Raw genomic sequence first — 23197 nt, forward strand, 5'->3', positions numbered from 1 at the left:
TTTCCTTGATGATCCATTGTGAATTTTGAACAAAAGCACTAATAAAAATTTAACCATTTTACATACGCATTTTTAATCTTAATCTGGAGACCATTCTTTTAGATTTCAGAAATGAAGTCTGATTTAGTCAATGTCTGGATTCTGTAAACTTTTATACGTAATTTCATGCTATTGACTTCTAACAAATAAATCAACTAAATATGTTTAATTTACATTCGACTAAGAGGTGTCCCAAGAAGACAGGTTTAAGTTTTTAAATCCTTAAAAAAAATCCTCCAAGTATCATTTTAAAAGGAACTTGTTCTAACATGCATATCTCAGCTACGGAGATGTCTCTTTATAGCACATGGGTGTCTTATCCAGAAATAAAGTTTTTACTTAAGGAATTCTGTTTCTTCCTATGCAAATTCAATAAAATCACAGCTGTAATCTCATCAGAGCTATTGATATTAAATAACATTCTTTATCTCATATCAGGTGAGACCACTGAACAGATGAATTACTCAATGAATATTTGCTGACATAACACATAAAACGTCAGATTTCCTGTAACCTGTCTCCCAGGTATAGAGCAGAGTAGGATATAGGCTATTAATAGTATTAACTGTTATTAATAGGAAAATAGGGAGAAGGGAAGAGTATGTTCGCCACCTGGAGTTATTTATAAAAATAATAAACATGGGATATAAATAAATAAAATAAAATAAGAAGCACTCAGATTAGCATTTGTAGAATGCCAGGAAATGTCTGATGTCAGGAGGAGAAAACTAAGCATTTATTTTGGGAGAAAAAGGACTCAGGTTTGTTCCTCAGGTAGGTCACTCATGTGTTCACAATCTTATTAGCAATGGTATTTACTGTATTACATCTGGTTCCTTTGCAGTGAGACGGATATGCAAGATCAGCAGTATATTAATAGCCTCAAGAAGGATTCCTTGGTGACCCTGAGTCGAATGCTAAGATCTAACCTGGCTTCTGGGAAGCCTTTGGTAGAGGGAAAAAAACCCACTGCTTTCTCTCCTTTATAGCAGACTGGCCTGAAAGGTTATATTTAAGTAATTCTTATCAATTTCTGGCATTTTTCAGATGCTGTTTCTTCTCAAGTGGAGTTTCCTTTTCCCCTTTCCAAAATAAAAAGGATGTCTAAGAGAAGGCAAATGTTCGTGAGTTCACAACTCCAGTTTCTCCCCTTTGGCCAGCTTAGGTCCTTGATCCTTAATAAATATAACAATAAAATAATGAATCAGCCAAAACATAGATAAGTTTGTGGTGTTTACATATCATCCAGAGTTGTACATATTAAATTTTTAAATAATAATTAACATTTCCTTTAAAAACAAATAAATCAAAAACATCACTGTCAAAGGAAATATCATATAGTTTCTTTCAACGAAAAATGCCCATCTTTCTCTTTTTGTCTTCTGGAGCAAGGAGGGGAGGAGAGATTGTTATACCTCCTTCCTACAAGACTGATATTCAAATCCGTAATGAAGAAAAGGACTATTTGTATTGCTGAAGAACAAGTAATAATCAGTCCCAATGTACAAAGATGCTTTTCCAGAGATATAAAATCAGAAGGCAGGTCAAAGAACCAAGGGCAATACTGAATGTGGATATTGTGTGTGTGTATATATATTGGGGCGGGGGTGGGGATTGATCATTATTAAGCAACTGGAAAGTGTCTTGGTAAAAACTGATCCTTCAAACAAATAAAGGGAGCTTTCTTCTGCCTCTCATCTCCACACAAATCATAGCTTGGGAGAAAAATTTTTGGTTATGACACACAGCTGGAAAAAAGGCAATCTCTTCCCTTTGTGCCAGTTACGAGATTAATAATTTTAACCTTCCTCTTCTGAAACTCTTGTTTGTAAAAATATGTATGCTACACATTTGGATCTGAAATAGAATTAAACCTTAGTTAAGAAGGGGAAAGGCTAGCAACTTTGGGAATGCAATTAATTTAAGATTAAAAAGAAGGCATGGGTTAGGGCAAGGCTGTCCCACTGTGGCAACTTTAAGATCTGTGGACTTCAACTCCCAGAATTCCCCAGCCAGTCTTTAGGATTAGGGATTAAGGGGTTTCCTAGGATGGGTTTGAACAAATATAAAGCAGATAGCTCAGCTTTGAGTAAACTAGTTAATAGATTGAGATGGAAAATGCTACTTTAAGGAGTATCCTGGATTTTTTGGTATTTATTTTCACCTACAAAGATTGAAAATTAGTATCAATCCCTTTCTTTCACTTGCTGCCCTTTCCTCCCCCCCGCCATGCTTTTCTTCTAAATGGAATAAACACAACCTCTCATTCTGATCAGAGTTTCTAATCTGGGGAAGGATGCTTTGGATTTAAATCCAACAGGATTTGAACTGGCTGCAGTCAATGAGGCTTTTCTTTGGACAGGGGATGCCGATCAGGCTGAAATGCACATGGACGAAGGTATTACTATATCGAGCTGGAGACCTTTGCAGCTCCCGAGGACTTTGGACTAATCCTTCGCAAGGGCCTGAGATGTGCCACAAAGTGCTTGGTGATTTTGAAAGCCCAATTTAGGGTTTGAAAAAGCCTTCGGGCTCCAAGGTGTTATACCTAAGGGACAACCTGAGGAAAACTAGATTTGGAGCTCTGAGCTGCAAGATAAAGAGGTAAAATATCCCTCTCACTTGTGTAGGAGATGGCCTTGGGAGGCCTGGCTAGTGAGGTGAGGCTATCACCGGGAAGAGCAAACTTCTTAAGTCTTGGAGAGAATGGGGAAAGGGAAAAGAGTAACACAACTACAGGTTGCCTTTGACTTAATTGAACCTGGAATTACGGGTCATACATTTTCCTAGTTGTTAAAACAGGTCATCACATGACCCACCTGAATTTTCAACATTTTTGGGGCCTACGTCTGCAATGGGTATATTTTTGCCAGTAAGTAAATGCCAGTTTTTTGATATAAATAAAAAAAAACTGTTTTCAGAATTTAAAAAAAGATCTGAATCTGAAAAATATAACGCAGAAAGGAGAGGCAATTCTTGTTGCACTTCTACAGAAACCGAACTGCCATCGCCCAATTAGGGAGTGTCCTAATGATCATGTTATAACATGACAGTGGCAGTGTTTTCATTTGAATTCCTCTGTAAGTCACCAAAAACATATTGAATTAACTACAGAAGGAAGCCCCACATATGTTGCTGCTACACTTGAGGCAGGAAAGAACAAGGAGAACTAGCGGTAGAGGCAATGTTCTAATGACTCCACAAGTAACTGAGGAGAAAGGGTCAGTTTTTGCTTGGCATTCAAGGAAGTTTGGGAACCAGCCTAACAATGAAAAATTACAAGCTTACAAATGTGTGTCAGTTATTCCTGCTGGAGGCTACAAATAGTGTTCAAAATTATGTCAGTGTGTATACTTTCATTGTCTGGCTCTCTAGCCCCAGCCGGTTGTTGTTGTTGTTTACTTTCTTTCTTAAATCCAAATAATGGGGAATAGGGTACATATAAACATTAGTGTGCCAGACCCAGAATACTGCTTTCTTGGATGCACAATGTGGCTGGTTTAGCAACAAATTCGAAGGGACATCCTACAGAGAAAAGCATGTCAAAATGCTCCTGTGATTATCAGCATCAGGAAGCAGTTTGGGGAAATTAAATGACTTGAGTGATCCTGAAACACAGAAAACTAGCAGTTCAAAAGACATGCTAGCTTACTCCCTGATGTGCTTGGCTTAGGTGAGCAAGGTGCGTTTTTTTTCTGTAACTGATGAGTGAAAACAAGGGCTTCTCCACGTTCTAAACTGCTAATAGTCTGAAAGGGTCTTTTCATTTTTTTTCTTCTCAGACATGCAGACCAGCTGTTATGTTGGGAAGCAGAACGAAGAAGTCCAGTCAAAGTAGGAAATGTTCCGTTATCATGATCAAAGTTGGTTGCCCCTAGTCAAGGTGTGGTGGGGTTAACTGAGATGCTTTGAAACCATTTGACTTTGTCTGATGAAGGCTGAAGATTAATTCAGTTTGGAGATGCTGCCTCAAAACACAAAGAATGCATCCATTCCCTGAAGTTGCCACACCGTAGCAGTCACCCAAGCTCAAGTCCACTGGCAAACCCCCACAGGGCTAGAGGAAGCTCTGGAGGGGAGGGGATGAGTGAGTGGAGGCAGTGGGATGCTGGCATGCCATTAGACTGGCCAAGTAGTGTGGTGGACCCACAATAGGAATGGTTGGTTTCATGGAGTTCAACCCAGGTGGGCTTGTCAGAAGATCCGAGAGATAATACAGGAGGATGTACAGAGAGGGGAAAGGATGGGAACTAGCTAAACCCCACCTCATGCCTGCTCCTGTTTCTGCTTCACTGAGATCCGTTTCTTGCGGGCAGCCAACATCTCGTAAAAAGGATCCACACTTACAGCAGCCCTGCAAAAAAAGTATGATATGGAGCATTAAAGAGCCAGGTACAAAAAAGGGAAAGGGACTGTGTTTCCCTCTATCCCCATTTAAGCCACAAGCAGTATAGCTGGTGGGTAGATCTGGAAGTACAAATTCCAAATCCTGCTTAGCCATTAATATTATAATGGTTGCTTTTATGTAACGCACCACATTCTAAGCCTAGTTTGCTGTCAAGAAAATTTCTGTGTTCACAGGACAAGCTAAAATCAGAAATTATGCCATATTATGCCTTTGCGCCACAGAACATGTTAAGATAGTGGTAGGACTCCCACAATATTTTTTAGCTCAGTTTAACTCTATTAGCTCCACTCATTGTGTTATACACCCACGCCAACTAACCCTTCAACCAAATCAGTGGTCTAAACATGCGCTTAACAAGGAAATGAGGAAAAAAAAGAGAGGGAGGAAAAGAAGTAAAGGGCATGTCTATACATACTTGTTGACATGTTAAGTTGCAACAAAAAGCGTGCTCTTTAGGCAATCTTGCTATATGCATTGCAGTGAGGAAATGCAGCCTCAGACCAATAGATTAAAATGAGAAAGTTTTGACTAAAGATTTTAATATGGTACCTACCAAGTTATTTTTTAATATTTTGATTAGATTAATATTTTGATCGCAGATGTTTCATTACCCACCTATCTACCTCTCTATGCTACTGCAAAGAAGTGGCGTTTCTATGCCATTAAATTTTTGCCTTATTAGCTCTAGGTTTTCCAAGAACCCCACTATGAATTTATGTCCTATTCAGAATGTTGAATGAAATAATTAGCTTTTATTAAACTGCATAATAAAAGCCTGCCTGGACTGTTCCTATTCTTAACGCATGTGGAAAGATTAAAACTTGGAACCTCAACTGAGCCTTCCCCGCAATACTTTTCATAATAGAACCACTTCTAAGATTACCAAATCAAGTTTTTCTTCCTCTTTCTATAGCTCCAAAATCTCTAAGGACTATATTAAGAATATTCTATCAGTTTCTTCATTTCTGAACTATGTATTTTAATAATATCTCTGCATGACAGATATTAACTGAGAAGGACAGACAGGATAAAAAACAGAAAAAAGAAATCCCTAAGACCAGAGTTCCCCAAAGTTTCCAGGTTTGTGGACCGGCGGGGGAGGAAGGAGATGGTTTCACACAAGTGGCCAGCAAGCGCATGTGCACATGCCAGCGTTCCATTTATGTCAACAGTGTGCACATGCGCTTCCCGCACACAAATGGAGTGCACATCATGTCCTCGCTGGCCGTTTCTGCAGCCCGGTTGCAAACCCCTCACAGCCCAGTAGGATGACTGGGCTCACAGGTTTGGGATTCCTGCCTAAGACAACATCTGTGTCTCCCAATATTGAACAGATTTTTTTTAAAGAATATCTCTCAAATCTTATTAAGTCAGAGTAGACTGCCAAATTCTGAGGAAATTTCAAGATTTATGGGATGGATATCATAACATGTTCTGAAGGTTCTGTGCCAAAGTTTGGGTTAATATCCACAGAAGTTAAATCAATTGCTTTCTGCTAAATAAAGTCTTGGAATTTCAAGTGGATTATCAGAAGCTAGAGCTGGGAATCAAGAATCCTGAAAAAAAAAATAAAGTCTTATTCTCACTTGATGGATTTAATCCACTCATCTTTTTCTTCCTGTGTAGGCGCCGAGATACGGTAGACCATATGATTCCCCTCAACCACACGTCCATCCGCCTCAGTCTTACAGGCTTTGATTAGCTGGCCCTTGTTATTGGGAATGTAGAGTTCAAAACAATTCTACAAAAATAAAATAAAAGAGTAATGAAAGGAAGAGAAAGCCTTTAAAAGGCCACCCTTTTGCAAATGGTTCGTGAAAATGCCTTCCAGCCAATTTGGGAGTATAGAGAAAAGAAATAGAAGATAATATTTTGAGAAGAGAAATAAAAGGGAATACTTGTAGTTCAGGGTTGAACTGTGGAGTCCTTGATGCTCTCTGAACTTGTTGTGAACCATATGAAACAAAGGGAAATGAAGTATGCAAATGATCTCTCCTAGAATTTTTTTAAAAAAGCTTTTGCTAATTCTCTGGTGAGCCAGTGTCTTCAAGTTTGCTTTATTTGCCTGCCTGCCTGCCCAAGCTTTAGTTGAGGACTGTTGGTCCAAGGCAGACAATCAGAAAAGTGAAATATAATTTTTTCTGCAAATGAAACGTGGCCAACCACGAATCACATCCAGCAAGCAGCCACTTTAGCAATGCTGTAAGCAATCGTAATGGAACACCACTTACTGGTTTCCGTGGATCTTCTACTTCCCGAATGCTTAGGTTTTCCAATGGGATGATGCCTCTTGGCTCTTTATCCTAAAAATGGATTTTAAAAATATGAATGAAACAGAATAGGCCCAATAATCTGGGTAGATAGGAAAGGTAGGGCATTGAAAGCATCTGTTCCAGGAAATCTCTTGGAGGGCCAAGTTTAATTAGTCTCCCAAATTTGGGATTATAGCTCCTAGAATTTTTAATCATAAACTAATGTCTAGCTGGAAATTCTCAGAGCGCTATTCTCAATGTGTCTGGAAGGCACACTGAGTTAGAATGCAGGCCGACTGTGCCAACTGCCAGGAGTTCGATTTCCATCCTTCCAAGGTTGGTAAAATGAGGACCCAGATTGTTTGGGGCAATATGCTAACAATATGTAAACCACTTGGGGAGGGCTGTAAAGCACTGTGAAGTAGTATATAACTCTAAGTGCTATTGCTATTATTTGTCAACCGGAACTCCCCCACAAGGCAGTTGTGAAGGTAAAATCAAGGGTGAGGATAATCATATCTCACAAATGAAGGCACATACATGTGTCCCAGGATAATGTTGCAAGATCAAATCTGGGATGGCCACCAGGACCAGAGATTTACTCTTCTGAGTTTTTGGACTTGTGCTGGAGCCCATCTTCAGGGAAGTTCTCTCTACTGGAATAGGTACTTTGGGTTATTCTTTGAGTCGCATTTATGTGGTGCCTTCCCATTGGCTGAATGGTGTTTTAGCCAGGGAAATGATTGAAACCTGGGAAATGGGTCCCTTATCAGTTAACAAGAGTCCTAATTTTCCACCAGTTTAAGGCCCTTCCACGAGGGCCTGGCAGCACAAGGAAATTTCAGTTAATTTCCAGCCATCAACACACCAATCAGCCCATAGGAAGGCATCACGTAAATACGACTCACAGAATAGCCCAAAGCATATATTCCAGTACAGAGAATTTCCCTGTGGATGGGCTCCAGCACAGGTCCGACAGCTTAGAAGAGTAAATCTGGAGACCGATCCAGATTCGATCTTACAATAATTGTCTCTGATGACTTCAGATAATATAGATTTCATAAAGATTAGTCTTAACCCAGAGAAACCAGCTCTTTACCAGTGTGATAGATTAGGTGGCAGTTTCTGCCTAGCTTCTCATCTATTACAGCACTTGGTTGTAGGACATGGAATAGCACTGGTGCTCCTGTATTTGAGATACTGTTGATTTTGGTTATAACCATAAAAACCATGCAGGGAGCAGTTATGAACTGGCTGTTAATCTTGCAGAGTTTAGGGGAACAGTTTGCTGCATCCTGCCCTCTTTTCTGCCTACATATTTCTTGTAAATGTAATACTTCTTGAGCAATTTCTCTGCTCCGAGTGGGCCACTGTTCCTAGACTACCATCCTGTTGCTGCAAGCTTTCTTGCCCAACTGGCCCATTTGATTCCCTGAATTGCAACCTCTAGGACTCTTTTAGATTCCCACTTGCTAATAGGAGGAGTGCAGGATGGGTGGGAGAGGGAAACTGTACTAACTGTGGTGTATTCAAAGTAATAGAGGCAGTTGTCAGTCAAGATGAACCAGCGTCGCTTCCAGGTCTTCACCCGTCCTCCTGAAAACAAGAAGGGGAATCCATTCTCATTTTATATCTATGTCTACTTTGGTCACTAAACATTCTCTATCTTCATATTTTGGGGTAGGAAGCCATGCTTATGAACAAAGCCAATGCAATAAAGAATTCAGAAACAACGTAAGACACAAAAGGGGGAAAAAAAGAAGGAAGAACAAGACAAAAAGAGCACAAAACTGAGTCAAAGTAATGAAACACAGCTGGAAAGGATTCTAGGAGTTTGCAAAATAGTACCTTTTCCAACAATGGATTTGTTTTATGAGCATTGAGTGATTCTGATTACTGTCTCTTATTTTTTTTAATGTAAACTTGAGACTGGATACAATTAAAGATCTTTTTTATGCCAAGATTTGTATGGCTGTCCTGAAGCTTATAATAGTGGGAGTAGCTTTAATTTATTGTCAATTTGGATATGCGTCTATGGAGATTTTCAGTCATCCAGGTCAAGGTTATCCCAAAGGTGCTTTTTCAAAAGGCAATTGGATTTCCTTGTTTTTCTTTGAAGATGTCTCGCTTCTCATTCAAGAAGCTTCTTCAGCTCTGACTGGATGGTGTGGAAAGGAAGGATTTATATTCCTTGCCAACTGTTGGTCATTTACATCCTTTTTAGAGAATCACTGAGGCCACTCGGAGGTTTATTTGTGTCCTCAGGGTCACTTGAGTCATTGAGAAATTGAAGCTGCATTTTCTGCAGGATGTTTTCTGTCCTGTGTCCCCCTTCACTGTTGAACACAGGCTCAGAGTGTTGGGGATAATGTCTTCAAAGAAAAACAAGGAAGTCCAGTTGCCTTCTGAAAAAGCACCTTTGGGATAATTTGGACATGTGTTTTAGCAACTAAATATCAGGGTTATCACTGAGCATAAATTGACACTCTAAAAAGCAAATATACTCCTGACTTAAGACAAGCTGCTCCAACAAAGCATAGCTGTGTCTCAGAAGCAAATCTCCTTTAAACAAGGTCACTGTGAGGAGTCTGGGAGAAATTTCTAGCCTCTTTAAACAAAGTTCTCAACTCCAGAGGGAAACAGCTTTTGCATAAGCAATTGATTCTTTTGAACTCAACCTACATTTTTAAGAAAAAGCAGTGCTTTTAGCATGCAAAGCAAGCAATTGCTCTAGGCTTGGAACAAGATACAAGTTCAATTTTGTTGCAAAGCCAACAGTCATTCCCAGCTTGAGGCAAAGCTAATCTGTACATATGCACGGGTGCAAATCTGGCTTATCACTGGATAAGGATTTCAACCATTTTTTTTCTTTTTTGGCAGTCCTCAATTAAGGTAATTTAAAAGAGCACTTAGACTCTCAAGCAGAAATGGGCAAAGCTATGAGATGCCAAAATATTCCTTGAGGAACTTCATAACACACCAAAAATCCACATAACCCAGTTTTTGCTGCTTCCGACAATTGCCAGGCAGATACTTCTGGGAAGCTAAGGACAGCCTCAAGGCTGACCTCCATAACTGCCTCTCAACAGAAGTTGCATCTCAAAATCTGCATGAGTATTAAAAAGTACAAGAATCTATGCTCTGCGGCAATCACCTTATCTCTCTCTCTCTCTCTTGCTTTATTTAATAGGGGGGAAAAGGCCTGCTTCTAAAGCATAATCCATTAAGACATGGACTATTTATGACATGCAAATTGTGGAAAATTCACAACCTATCTGCGTACCGCTCAAAAATACCTACAATTGCACTGTTTGAAACATGGTGGTAATAGGATTGAAGGTAGGGGAGTAATTGCAAAGCCTTGGGGAGATGAAATTTTCTCACCAATCCAACAAACTTGCTCAACCTCTCAATCCATTAATGTTTTGTCCTTCCCTTCCAGTGGCACCACAGTTTCATTGTATGCAGCCCTGCCCTAAAGCTATAAGCATGATCAATTCAGACCTCTGTCAACAGCTGTGTCTATTACCTGGTGGCTTGCTGCAATGGGGGAGGGGGAGGGGGGGAAACAGATTGAGAGAGAAGGGAAAGTGTCAGAAAGGGAAGGATGAAGGGGATGTCAAAAAGAGAGAATGGGTGCCCCCACCCACTGCTTTTGCTGCAGCCCCACCCTCCAATTAGCAAACGATCCCAAACAGATGATCACTGAGGGAATGATAGAATACTCAACAGAAAATGGATGCTCACCCCTGCATCAAGACATGTATCATTCTAGGGGTGAAGAGAATGCTAGTTCCTTACATCTCCTCCACATTCATTTTGGATCCACTGAACCCCGTCACAACTGATATTACAACATTTCCCACCCCTCCATGCCCTAAAGCCCAACCGCAGACCCGCTTCCACTCCAAAATGCACCAGGCAAACCAGCTGTCAGCTGCAAAGCAAAAGGCCCCCTCCTCTCACCTACCTCCTGGTTTGGGGGCAGTATTCAGACAGTAGAACAAATGTAGTCCGCGCCGTGGGATGGTGGAGGAGAGAGGGGGGAAGGGTAGCAGTGGTGGGGAAAGAAGGGAGCAAAGAGAGAGAAGAGAAGGCAAGGGACCAGGGGAGTCAGGATAGAGAGAATGGGGGGTGAGAAAGAGAGAGAGGAAGAGAAAAAGAGAGAGAAAGAGAGAGAGGAAGAGAGAGAAAGGAGAACAAGTTACATCAACATAAGGTAGAAGTACATGGTCAAATCAAAAATCCTCCAACACAGACATAGGCATTTGGGGGCAATGGGATAGGAAAATGGGACAGGCAGAGGGAGGAAGGTTTTAATTTTTAAGGGGATGGGTATAAATAGGATAGGCATAACTTTGCTAAATGACAAGGCCTTTTAAATCTTTGACAGGTTACAGAAAACCCTATCTCTAGAACAGGAGTGTCCAATCTTGGCAAATTTTGAGAGTCCACAAATCTTAAAATTGCCAAGGTTGGACACCCTTGCTCTAGAGATTTAGGTGACATTTGCAAACCATGATGCAACCAACTTTGCTACATAATGGCCTCCACAGGGAGGCAAAAATGATTGCAACAATAGTTTGCTAATCACTCGTTTCTACAGGTAGATTACTAAGTCACCAAGAGTTCTGGCCTGTCCAGCAAGCTGCATCTTAATCAAGCCAAGAATTCAGATTCCAAGCACAGCTCTTCAAAATTAATTCACTGTCCACTTAACTTCTCTGAGGAAAATCACTAGGCTTACTTCTATTTTTTCCCCCTTTGCCCAAATATTGCTTCTTTTCTCTTATTTCCTCCATCTTGAACATAAAATGTTTGGGCCACACAATCCTTCCTCTTCTTTTTACTATCCATCTGTCCTGCTCTATTTCAATTTCAGAAAGGCCTGCAATAATATTTTATCTACAGCAAACACTACATTCTAGTGTTGATTTACTAAAGCACCGGAAAAGGCGATGTAGTAGGAAACAGTCACATTCTTGGTGGAAGAACTTAAAAGTCGTTTATTTCTACCAGCAAGCCTCCGTCTGTATGCTTTTATTCCTTAAGTTGTTCTCTGCTCCAAAACCAAGATTTGCTACAAGAGCAAAAGAACAAACACGAATGTTTACCCTAATTTAAGTTCTAACCAGAACACAGAAGAGCAAAATAAAGCACTGTTACAGATAATCCCCAATTTACAACCACAATTGGATTTCCAACTTCTGTCACTGTGTGATTTGTGACCAGGTTTATGATCATTTTTGCCACAGTTGTTAAGTGAATCATACAGTCATTAAGTGAATGTGGCTTCTGCTTGGCTTTGCTTGTTGGAAGCTGGCTGGGAAGATCACAAAAGGCGATCACATGAATTTGGGTGCTTGGCAACACCCAAAATTGAATCACATGACCATGGGGACACTGGAATGGTCATAAATGCAAGGACTGTCTGTAAGTCACTTTTTACAGTGCTGTTGTAACTTCAAACAATTGTTGTTCAAACAAATAGCTGTAAGTGAAGGATTATCTGTACTATTTTATCTCAATCTCCTGGTAGGAAATTAGGACTCAGTGACCAGAGTCCCATCCAATCACTTAAAACAGCAGATCCCAAGGATTATATCATTTTTGACTCTAGGACATCATTTTGGATTTCTTCTAATCTGGATCTGAGTTTGGCCTTGCCTGCTTTGGACTTTATATTACACCAGGCTTACTTTGGATGGACAGGAAGATTCCCTGAGGGTGCTAAAAGCTAACCTATTTTGTGCCTCACTCTTGTCACGAATACTACTCCACTTGCTTCAATCTAACAATGATATCATAAAGCTGCATGCTCCTTGTCCAAGGAGGAATTCTTTGTCTCTGGTTTACAAAGTAGCCTGAGAGTAGAGAATTATTCTACAACATGTGTTTTTATCTACACTAATAAAAATGTTTTATGACAGTAGTTAAACTGGTAGTGCTACTAATTGCCCTAAATAGTGTAGAAAAGTAAAGACTGCATAATCTGACTATGGATCGAGATTTAAGACTGGAATATTCCATTGTTTTAATCTCCTTGTCTCCCCCACTCCACCCGATTTATAGAGGCATCCAATAGGTTTGAAAAGGTACCAGCAATAATGGCAAAACATCAGACGCCAGAGATATGGCTTTCAGTGGCCTGATACTGGGGTTTCGGTTACTTGCCTGCTTTTAAAGGCAATTCACAAAAATCCCAGCAGACCCCTCTCATCATCTGTCAGAGAAGATCCACCTCAACTGGGAGGCGGGGAGGAAAAGGGAGACCTCTGCAATTCAATGGATCCCCATGGGTTTTTATATACAGATATATATTTTTGGTTAATGGGAAAGGGAGGGACATCAGGGTGGATTTCAGGAGGATCCCTTTGATCTGATGAAGAGAGAGGTCATGCTTTAAATGACACAACAGGTGGGGGGGAAGAGAGGAGAGTGCAGAGGCGTGCAAAGATCTTGGGGTAGGGGTGGTGGGAGAGGACAGTGGGAAGGGTAGCGGGGAAGGGGAGAAAAGGCCATAGTGTTTAAAGAGGAAACAGGGGGCGCGCCTCTCACCCAGCTTGAGGAGCCAGCCCTCGCGATCAGGGTTAAAAAATGTGTGAGTCAAGTCGTTCCCATCATCCTCTGGGATCTTGAAGGGCTCATTACGGATGCTGTCATACAGATTCTAGCAGGAGGAGAGGAAGGAGAATAATTACAGGCAGGAATTCTATTCCTTTCCAATTTGGCAAGAGAAAAAGTGTGTCTGTATGTCTGTTTGAATTTCCATGGCACAGTGACCACATTTGATTGACTATACAATGGAGGGGATAAAATAATTCCAAAACTTACAAACGAAACACACTTATAAATGGAAGCAAAGTATTTAAAATGAATGTAGAAGAAACTGCAGTCACAGTAATAGCGTTATGTTAAAACAAGGTATTAGAATAGGGACTCCCAACCTTGGCAACTTTTAAGATGTGTCCACTTCAACCCTGCAGAATTCCGCAGTATAGCTAGCTGGGAAATTCTAGGAATTGAAGTCCATGTGTCTTAAAAGATGAGAAGGCTGGGAAATCCTATATAAAAATACTTCAGAACTGGGCAGAAAATGTTTGAAATGGTAAAAAAAACCTAATACAAAAGGTGGTATCTTTCCTCCCTCCCACTAGCCTTCAACCAGAGAATTGACTAGCTAAAAAACAAGCCCTGTATCCACTTTGCTAACTTCTCACCCGCAGCAACTCCTCTGGCAAATCGCCTCCATCATTGATACCACGGTTCATAGTGATGAACCTCTCAACTGTGGGCTTGTCTCGGACATTGGGGTTGTGAAGGCTGGTGTTTAGCATGATCACCGCAAAAGAGAGGACATAACATGTATCTGGGGAAACAAAGAACTCAATAAGCATTTCAGAGCTTACTTCTAAACATCTGAGTAGATAGGAGATACAGGTTTTTCTTCAAGTTCTCATTAGAGGATAAAATTATTATAGGACAAATACTTGCGGGAATGTAAGTTATGGAACTGCAGCTCATTTGTTTCATCTTTTTGGCTGTTCTGAAATGCTGTGAGTATCTTATTACAGAGTTTTTAGACAGGACCATTTCAGGCTACTCTATAACAGAATGTGGCAATGACCCTGGGAGACAGAAAGAAGAGCCGCAGCCTACAGTTATCTCAGCCTATCGAAGCAAAGGCAACCTGGATAATGTATAAGAAGGGACCGTCCCTGGTTTTCTGCAGAATAAAAGTAAAGCACTGGAGAAATTATTTTCAGGCTTGCAAGATTCTGCTAATGTAACCTTAGAATAAAAATAAAGTTAGCAGTCCTAATTGTGCTTCTGGTCTGAACTACTTAACAGGATTCATGAGAAAATATTTTAGAAATACTTCCTGCATGAAGCAACCTACATGCTTCAGGAAAAGAAGGCTATGGAAAGCTTTTCTCTAATGTGTTTAAATATTTTTAAAGGAATATTTGAAGGAAATATTCAAACATAATATGATCCAAATATATGGCTAATATAGTGATGGCTAATCTTTTTGCCATTGTGTGCCAGGATGGTGGGGGGGAGGGAAGGTTCGTGCGTGCCCACACCCATAATTCTATGTGCCCCGCCATGCGCGCGCAACCCCCCTCCCTCCTGGCACATGATGGCCTGGTAGGCCCGTTTTTCTTTCTCACCCTTTTCTTTCTCAGCCTTCCCCACCTCTCTCTGGAGGCTGGGGACAGCAAAAAACATCACTTCCTGTCCAACCGGAAGTTGGGAAACGGGCTGTTTTGGGCCTCCAGAGGGCCTGGGGAAGGCTGTTTTCACCCTCCCCAGATGCATAGAGAGAATCTGGAGCCAGATGAGAAAGAAAAATGGGCCTTTCCCACCCACCACAGGCCCTCCGGAGGCAGGAAACAGCCTGTTTCCCTACTTCTTGTGGGCCCAGAAGGCCTGAATATCAGCTGGCTGGCGTGTGCGCCGGAGCTGAGCTGGTGCGCCCACTGATATGGCCATAGGTTCCCCATCATGGATATAGGCATATAAACACAATTGAGCCCAAAATTTCTAAGCGAGGTATTTGTTAAGCAAATTTTGCCCCATTTTACCACTTTTCTTGCCATAGTTGTTAAGGGAATCACTGCAGTTGTAACTGCTAGTAACATAGTTGCTAAGTGAATCTGGCTTCTCCATTCACTTTGCTTATCAGAAGTTTGCAAAAAGTGATCACATGACTCTGGGATACTGCATTCGTCATATATATGAGTCAGCTGCCAAGTGGCTGAATTTTGATCATGTAACCATGGGGATACTGCCACAGCTGTAAATGTGAAAAATGGACATAGGTCACTTTTTTCAGTTCTGTTCTAACTTCGAGTGGCTATAGGAACTGCTGTAAATCAAGGATTACCTATATGTAATTTAATCTCATATTCTCACTTTATTTTACACAAGCTATTTCTAAAAAGTAGTTTTTAGAATATTTTGCTCTTACGGTAAGAGTATGTAGCTCAAAGGATAACAATAACTGTACTTATAATAGGAATGGATTAAAGTAGACTGTGGCCCAATGCAGAACAATCTAGCACCATCTTTACAGAGATTCTAACAAAGATCACCATTTAAGACAATCTGATAGCTGATTCTGCAGGGTAAAATTGATCCCTTGAAACTTAGGATCCCTCCACTCCAGGGTAAACAAGCTATGGTTACAGAATGAATTTGGCCAACTGAGGCCTAGATGAAGGTTTTCTTCTTTCCTGAACCCTGCTTTTCAGATAAATGTTTATTCCTTAATTACCCTTTCATACAAGAGGTATCTAAAGTTCAAGACAATGTACATAGCCTTTCCCAACTTCTATTTTCCTACCAGAACCCGGGTACAGCGCACCATACTGATGCAGTAACAGATAATGAGATGCGGTGTCGTTGGTGCTCTCTGGCTTTGGTTGTTTTCTTGCAGATGTTTCATTACCCAAGCTAGATAACATCATCAGTGCTAGTGACTGCAAGAAAACAACCAAGCTCAGAGAGCACCGAGAACTCCTCATTTCAATCCTCAGCTACAAATATTCTCCTTTATTGGGACAATGAGATCTCATCTCTTCCATCTATTGAATCATTGTTTTTTTGTATTCAAAGAACAATGTGTTTGATAGAGCGTGCAAAATGTGTGACAAAGTGGAGGGATCAACCAGAGTTCTGGAACTTTTCAAACAACTTAGTAAGTTTTCTTTGGAGGGGCTTTCGCTCTCACACTGAAAAAAGTGTTCTTTTGAAGCTTTGTATTTTTATAGACATTAATGAGTCTTTAATTCTTGTAAGCAGGAAAAATATGCTCCTCAAGCAAATACCATTGAACTCACAGAGAAATAAATGGCAGGAATGTCCTGGTACTCAATATTCAGAGTTTGATTCAAATACTGCCCACATTCTTCATTAACCCAAAGAAGGTCTGTGGTTCACAACTAAAGAGGCCCCTGTTCTCTTTCTCAAAAAATGCTGTACCTGTAGACTGAAAGACCCCTGGGTTGCACAGACAGTACCGCTGAGCAAAGGCTTCCATCATACGATCAATTTTCTGGGCTTCTCCTGGTAATCGAAAACTCCACAGGAACTGCCTGCAAAGAGGAATGGGAAGCCATGAATGAAGACACAGGGGAAGTTCTCATTTGTCTGATCTCAAATACAGGTAGTCCTCAATTTACAGCCACTCTTTTAGTGAGCACTCAAAGTTACAACGGCTCTGAAAAAAATGACTTATGACCATTCCTCATGCTTGCTATCTTTGTAGCATCCCTATGGTCACATGATCAAAAGTAGGATGGTTGGCAACTGGCATATATTTATGATGGTTGCAGTGTCCAGGGGTCATGTGATCACTTTTTGCAACCTTCTGATAAGAAAAGTCAATGGGAAAGTCAGATTCGCTTAACAACCATGTTATTAACTTAATAACCGCAGTGATTCACTTAACAACTCTGGCAAGAAAAGTTATAAAAGTGGGGCAAACTCTGTCTTGCTTAGAAATTTTGGACTTAATTGTGGTTGTAAGTCAAGGACTACCTGTATTGGATACATTCTTTATTTTGAAAACTAGAGATCCTACAGATCTCATTATACAAATTAATTCCATATCTGGGATATTTTGCATTCTGTGTTTTCTATCCTTTCACTACTTTGCATTTGATTTTCAGCATTCCCTATACCTAGCAAAGGCTGACATGATCCTCAGCATGGGAGATTGCTTCAATTTCCCCCCATCCATCTAAAAGTACAAATTTTGCATGTTTAGAGAACAAATTCAAATTCAAATGCATTCTTCATTCGGAGGTTGACTTTTTCCTTTTTTTCCTTCCTTCCTGTATTGTTTTTATATGTTTTAACAACTGCAAATTATTTATATGTCAGGTGACATACATTTTATAAATTATTGTGGTTCATTGCACAGTCAGCCAGATGTTTCCAAGGATCTGAGAGAGGCAGATGCAATTGTCTGATGATATCAAGGCTATTGTTGCAGGATAAAAGGTGTTCGAAGTAAGACTGCCTTTTGAAGCAGACTGATAGTGATTTTGTCAATGCCCATAGTGTTGAAGTGCTGCTTTAAATGTTTTGAGATTGCACCCAAGGAGCCTATTACTGTGGGTATTATCTTTATTTTCTTTTGCCACAGCTGTTCTATTTCTAATTGCAAGTCTTAGAATTTTAAGGTTTTTTCCAATTCTTTCTCTTCTCTTCTGTTGCCTTCAGCTATTTCACTGTCCACTACACAGATTTTGTCTTCTCAACACTTGTTAAATTTGGGAGGTTATATTGCAGGTGATTGTTTGAACTCCAAAGTCCCAGAGCACTTTAGCATCTTCATTTTCTATTACTTTTGGATTCCAACAGTTCTGGCTTACAGGCAAGTGGTTATTTCTTGCAGAAATTCCAATGCTCATTGTTGCCTCATTGTCGTGTCACTGTTTGTACTCTGTGTGATCTTCTTGCAGCAGCTAACTAGGAGACAGCATCGGCTGTCTGTGCGGTCTTCTCAATTATGACTTTCTATGCATTTGTTCTTATAGGGTTTGGTCTCATGCACTATAATTAGCCTTTGTACCTGAGATGCATTACCTACAACTACTACTATGCAGTTGGGAGATAAAGTATAACTAAATATGGAAGGCTAAAGGATCCTCCGCCCATCTATATAGAAACATACCATGAGATAGTTAAGAAATGGAGTATAGTGACTTAGAGAAACCATAGTATAAATTATAGACTATTGCATAGATTTGCTATAGAGAAGTATAATAAATGAGACAAATGCCAAAGGATGGCATTCTTCCTTTTACAAAATTAAAGGAAGGGCTGTAGGAATTGATGCCCATTTGCCTACAGGGCTCTAAATTGGGTGAGGCAGCAACAGAAGTGGTGGCTTCATGAAAGCTCTGCTTCCTGTTTAGCAGGAGAAATGGTAAATTCTTGCTCTTACTCTCCCCCCACCCCCCGCAAGAAAAAGATAGGAACAAGAGGTACTGCAGTCAAATAGTTGGAAAACTACTATAGCTAATGAGGACTCTAATATAGTAGATGGCTGAAGATTTCCAGACTCACCTGAGTGCTTGCACTAGATTGAGGTCAGTAAATTCATGCAAATCAACAAAGGCATGGAGCACACCAATATTAAACTCCTCCCTGAATAAAAGATTAAGAGAGTTTGTATTAATCCTGCCCCTTTGAAGACAGTTATTCCTACCATCTCAATCACTGAAATGTTTACCCTATTTTCTTCCCTCGTGACCTCTTCAATCTGCTTAGAATTCATTCTAAAATACCCAAATTTGGTCTCACCCCTCCTTTCTGAATAAATTTAATCTATCACACTTCAGTATCTGTGCTCTTTTCCAGTGTCCCAGGAAGCTCTGTACTGTAGTTTAATCTGCACTGTGTTATCAATGGCTGCAATCTTCTCACTCTCTCATTTGCTCCTCCCATCATTGCTGTTCTTGCTCACCTCTCGCCAAGGTAGTCCCCAATGGCTGTCTTGTTGAGGCCTTCCCCTTTGTAGAGGAAGCGAGCAATATCCTCAGGTGTGGAGCGCAGAAGTTCATTTTCCACCAGGAATTGTATTCCCTGGAAAAGGCAATGAAGTCAAAAAATGTAGAACAGACACAAATATGTTCGCATCCTCAAATTATCTTTAACTCAGAAATCTGAGATAGATTAGTTTGGATAGGTTAGGGGTGTGTGTGTGTGCGTGTGTGTGAGTGTATGCTTTCTTGATTTTTACAAATAAATCAATGTGGTAAACATTTAAAACAGACCTTCCTTCTCCTATTTTCCCCACAACAACAACCCTGGAGGTGGTTCAGCTGACAGAATGATTGGCCCAAAGTCATGCAGATGGTCTTCATGACTAAGGTAGGACTTGAATTCAGTCTCCTGCTTTCTAACCTGATGTCTAACCAATAGACCAAACTGGCTCTCTGGGTTTCTCAACTGGGTTTCCTGCCCTTCAATCATATAATTCTGTCCTAACCAGTCCTGGAGAAGAAAATCATGATTTCTCATTTGCAGCAATTTCTGTGTCATTAGGAAACTTTTGTTTTCCCTTGGACTAATCTTCAGATATCATAACATGCAAACCCTTCACTCACTTACTTTTTTGGGATCCATATTGAACTTCTTACGCCCCATCCCCATCTTCCGGTTTCTCTGTAGAGTTTTACTGTCCAAGACAAAGAATCATACCTTTGACTCTTACAGAAAGGAACTGCAACATTTTAAGCTCATTTAGGCTTTTGAATACATACGCAGGTAGTCCTTGGTTAATGATAGTAATTGGGACTAGAATTTCTATCACTAAGGGATGCACTCATAAAGCTTGACAACACATGATCACAGGTTCTGTTGCCATCTTTAATCAAATGCTGCCAAACATTATAAAATGACCCACTTGATTCAAATTATTCCCAGATTAGTTCCGCCCAGCCCCGAGCCTTGGAAGGTAAGGGGTTACCTATCTTCTCTCTCCAACTCTGCTCTTTTGGCCACCCTGCACAATGACACTTCTCAGAGGTGGGAATAGTGGTGGCACAAGGGCTAAAGCAGGAGCCTGGGGCCTTCATAGCCCCAATCAGCCACTGCTGGACCTCTATTTCAGCCCCAACTCAGGCCTTCTGAAGCATTGAAAAACACACAAAATTTAGAGAAGGGTATACTTGGCCTTGGGAGGGCATCCTGGAACAGCCAAAAGCTGCCTCGCACATCTTATCAACAACGGAAGGAAGAAGATAGTGAAGGTTAGGTGGGCATGGCAGGGCTATCAATGCACAGCAACAGAGACTTTGTGTTACTATTTAAAATAAATAGCTCTTTTCTGGGAATCATTTCTTTTCTGTCTCTCAAGAATGATGCTTTCTCACAATACCTCTTTGTTCTCATATTAGAATAAAAGTAGCCATGAAGAATATATTTAATTCAGTTCCCCAATCCAGAACAGAGAAAGCTGCCTTTACAAAAAAAATCATGATTCCCCCGAGGCAAGGGAAGAAGTTCAGCCTAATCTTTCCTACAATTAAGGCTGCAACCTAATAAAACAACATTTTGTCATTGACTTATGTGGATTTTCATTTCAGATTCACTTCCATCAGTTAAAACTGTGCATGACTACACATCATACAGATGAAGAAAGTAGTATACTTAATGAGTTTCAATTGTGCTCACACAAATAGTAATAGGCGCTGTCTTTATAAAGACACTCCTTCTACAAAGATATTCCTTCTATCTCCAAAGAACAGAATACTTAAGGTACCAATAATAGTCATTTAACAACTGCCTCATAGTTACAACAGTGATGAAAAAGTAGTTTTATGACCAATCATCACATTTACTACCTTTGCAGGTCTTTAAGCAAAGTAAAGGTATGTAAGCACGGTTGTAGTTTCATTTTGCAATCACTTGTTTTAACAAGTGAGTTGCAAGTCCCAGCTGTAGTTGCTGAAAAAGAACTACCTGTAATGATATTTATATAAAACGTTTGCTCAATAATGAAGGGCATCTTTTTAAAAAATTAAAGACCCTGACACAAACACAGGCATCTACATTTTAGAGATTTCAAAATACTCTAGTATCAATGGAAGCAGCATTATTTGTATTATATATTAAAAGAAAATCTCAGAAGTCAAGGAAACAGCCGTTAATTAGAACAGGCATATCCTGAGATGACTCAGGGACTCATATGTTCAGAGAAGACTGGAACAGTCTCAGAAAAGCCTCTCTTGAAACCATAATGTCTTGATAGAAAAGCAGCCTTTAAACCAGTGGTTCCCAATCTTGGCAATGTGTGGACTTCAATTCTCAGAATTCTCCAATCGGCATGGCTGGCTGGGGAATTCTGGGAGTTGTGAAGTTGTCAAGATTGGGAACCCCTGCCTTAGACAATCTTCTCTAGGGAGAAGGAATCCCTCACCTTCCCTCATTGGCCTCCAGCCCCTCCACCTCATTCATGGCTTCACTGAGTTCATCTCTCAAGCGTTGGATTTCCACCAAGAGCTCCTGCTTCCGTCGCCGGATGTTCTCCAACTCTAGCCTCTCCTCTGGTGTCAGATCTGGAGGCACTGCAACGGAAGGAAGAAAGCAGATTGAAGAAAGCTTACTCTTCTTGTCACTTTGAACCATTAGAAAAAGCCAGAGGTGTCTTTTCCAACTAGTCCACATCCATATTCATGCCTCCATTTCAGGAACTTGTGACAGTGTCACATAATCAGAAGGGGACATAAAGGTGGTCCTTGATTTTTGAGCAGTTGCTTAGCAATTGTTCAAAGTTCCAATGGACCTCCCCCCAAAAGGTACTTATGACCAGTTCCAATGGTTGGTTCTTCCCCTCCCAAGGTCACAACTGCAGTTTATGAAGTCTTGCTGATAATCAGCATTTACTTCTGGTTTTCAGCAAGGAAAAAAAGGTTATAAAATTGGGCTGATCACAGGATGACTGGTTTGTGACTGTTACAACTTACAACCATAATGGGCAGGATCCATTATGGTTGCAAATCTAGGACAAGCGATATGTGTATTAAGTCTTAAGTATCAGCCCTTCAAGGTAGACTAGTTCAGAAATAGATTCCACAGACCTTCTTCAGTCATGGCTGAGTGAAGTTCATGAACAAGGACCACTGTGAAGAATGGGTTGTAGACTGGTTCTTTGAGTCTCACCGAAGAACAAGATCTTCAGAATTTGGCCACAAGAGCTCTTTATGAGGAGACTATAAAATAGTGGTCTCTCGTGGGTTTGAGCACTCAAAGTCGAGTATCAGCAGAGCTTTTGCTAAAGACATTAAGCCAACCGAACTCACTTTGGAATTACATTCAGAAACATTTCATTTCACCATTTAATGGATATTGGAGACCTTCAAAATGGTAACTCTAATTTGACACCTTCTTCCTTGAATTTAACAAATTTTAATCAGATAATTTAAAATAATATACAATTGGCAAAAAGCAAAAAGAAAATATTTAAGAAAGTTCTAAATAGATTGGGAGACCATAGAGTTTATTTTTGGTATAAGATTTGAAAAACAAGTCTATAAATTAAATAATATACTCACAGGAAATGACTGAAAAACTAAACTCATATTAGGAGCTGAGGCTTGATGAAAGTTGCAAATGACTACTAGAGGGAGTTTGTTGTAAGTTGGCCAGTCACTTTTATGAGATGATAGGCAGTAGAAATGTTAACAAATAAAATATAAAAATATATAAAAATATAAAATATAATTAAATAAAAATAAATAAAAGTCCAATAAGAAATCACTTAAAATAACTTTTTATCTTGAAAGAGATTTTTGAAGCATGAACTGAAATATTAATAACTAATTCCTCAGAAAAGATAGATTTCAATGGAGAAACTTTTAGATGATGATGATAAAAACTTTTTAAAAGCCCTTTACCTAATATACACATTATAGTTTGAAGGCATGGAAGATAAACAAAACTGATATTAAGGAAGTAGGAATACCTAAGACAAATTTTT

General features: G+C 40.1%; 1 protein-coding gene across 4 annotated transcripts in view; it reads right to left on the bottom strand.

Annotated features, from left to right (window-relative positions):
• Positions 1–133: 133 nt before the first annotated feature.
• Positions 134–23197, bottom strand: part of CYTH2 (cytohesin 2) — a 27979-nt gene continuing 4915 nt past the window's right edge. Inside the window, exons 2-13 of one of the 4 annotated variants that reach the window (XM_058180376.1) lie at positions 21638–21785; positions 19828–19894; positions 19181–19299; positions 18781–18861; positions 16687–16799; positions 13920–14068; positions 13257–13369; positions 8219–8297; positions 6679–6750; positions 6034–6188; positions 4305–4393; positions 1081–1214 (exon numbers count right to left, since the gene is read on the bottom strand). In XM_058180376.1, coding sequence (XP_058036359.1) covers positions 4306–4393; positions 6034–6188; positions 6679–6750; positions 8219–8297; positions 13257–13369; positions 13920–14068; positions 16687–16799; positions 18781–18861; positions 19181–19299; positions 19828–19894; positions 21638–21785 — 1184 coding nt within the window. In that variant the 3' untranslated portion in view covers positions 1081–1214; position 4305. Of the gene's footprint in view, positions 1215–1259; positions 4394–6033; positions 6189–6678; positions 6751–8218; positions 8298–13256; positions 13370–13919; positions 14069–16686; positions 16800–18780; positions 18862–19180; positions 19300–19827; positions 19895–21637; positions 21786–23197 lie in introns of those variants that run through there. The other 3 variants (XM_058180378.1, XM_058180377.1, XM_058180375.1) reach the window with 3 other exon arrangements.

Source organism: Ahaetulla prasina, chromosome 4 (assembly GCF_028640845.1).
Source record: "Ahaetulla prasina isolate Xishuangbanna chromosome 4, ASM2864084v1, whole genome shotgun sequence".
Classification (NCBI taxonomy): Eukaryota; Metazoa; Chordata; class Lepidosauria; order Squamata; family Colubridae; genus Ahaetulla; species Ahaetulla prasina.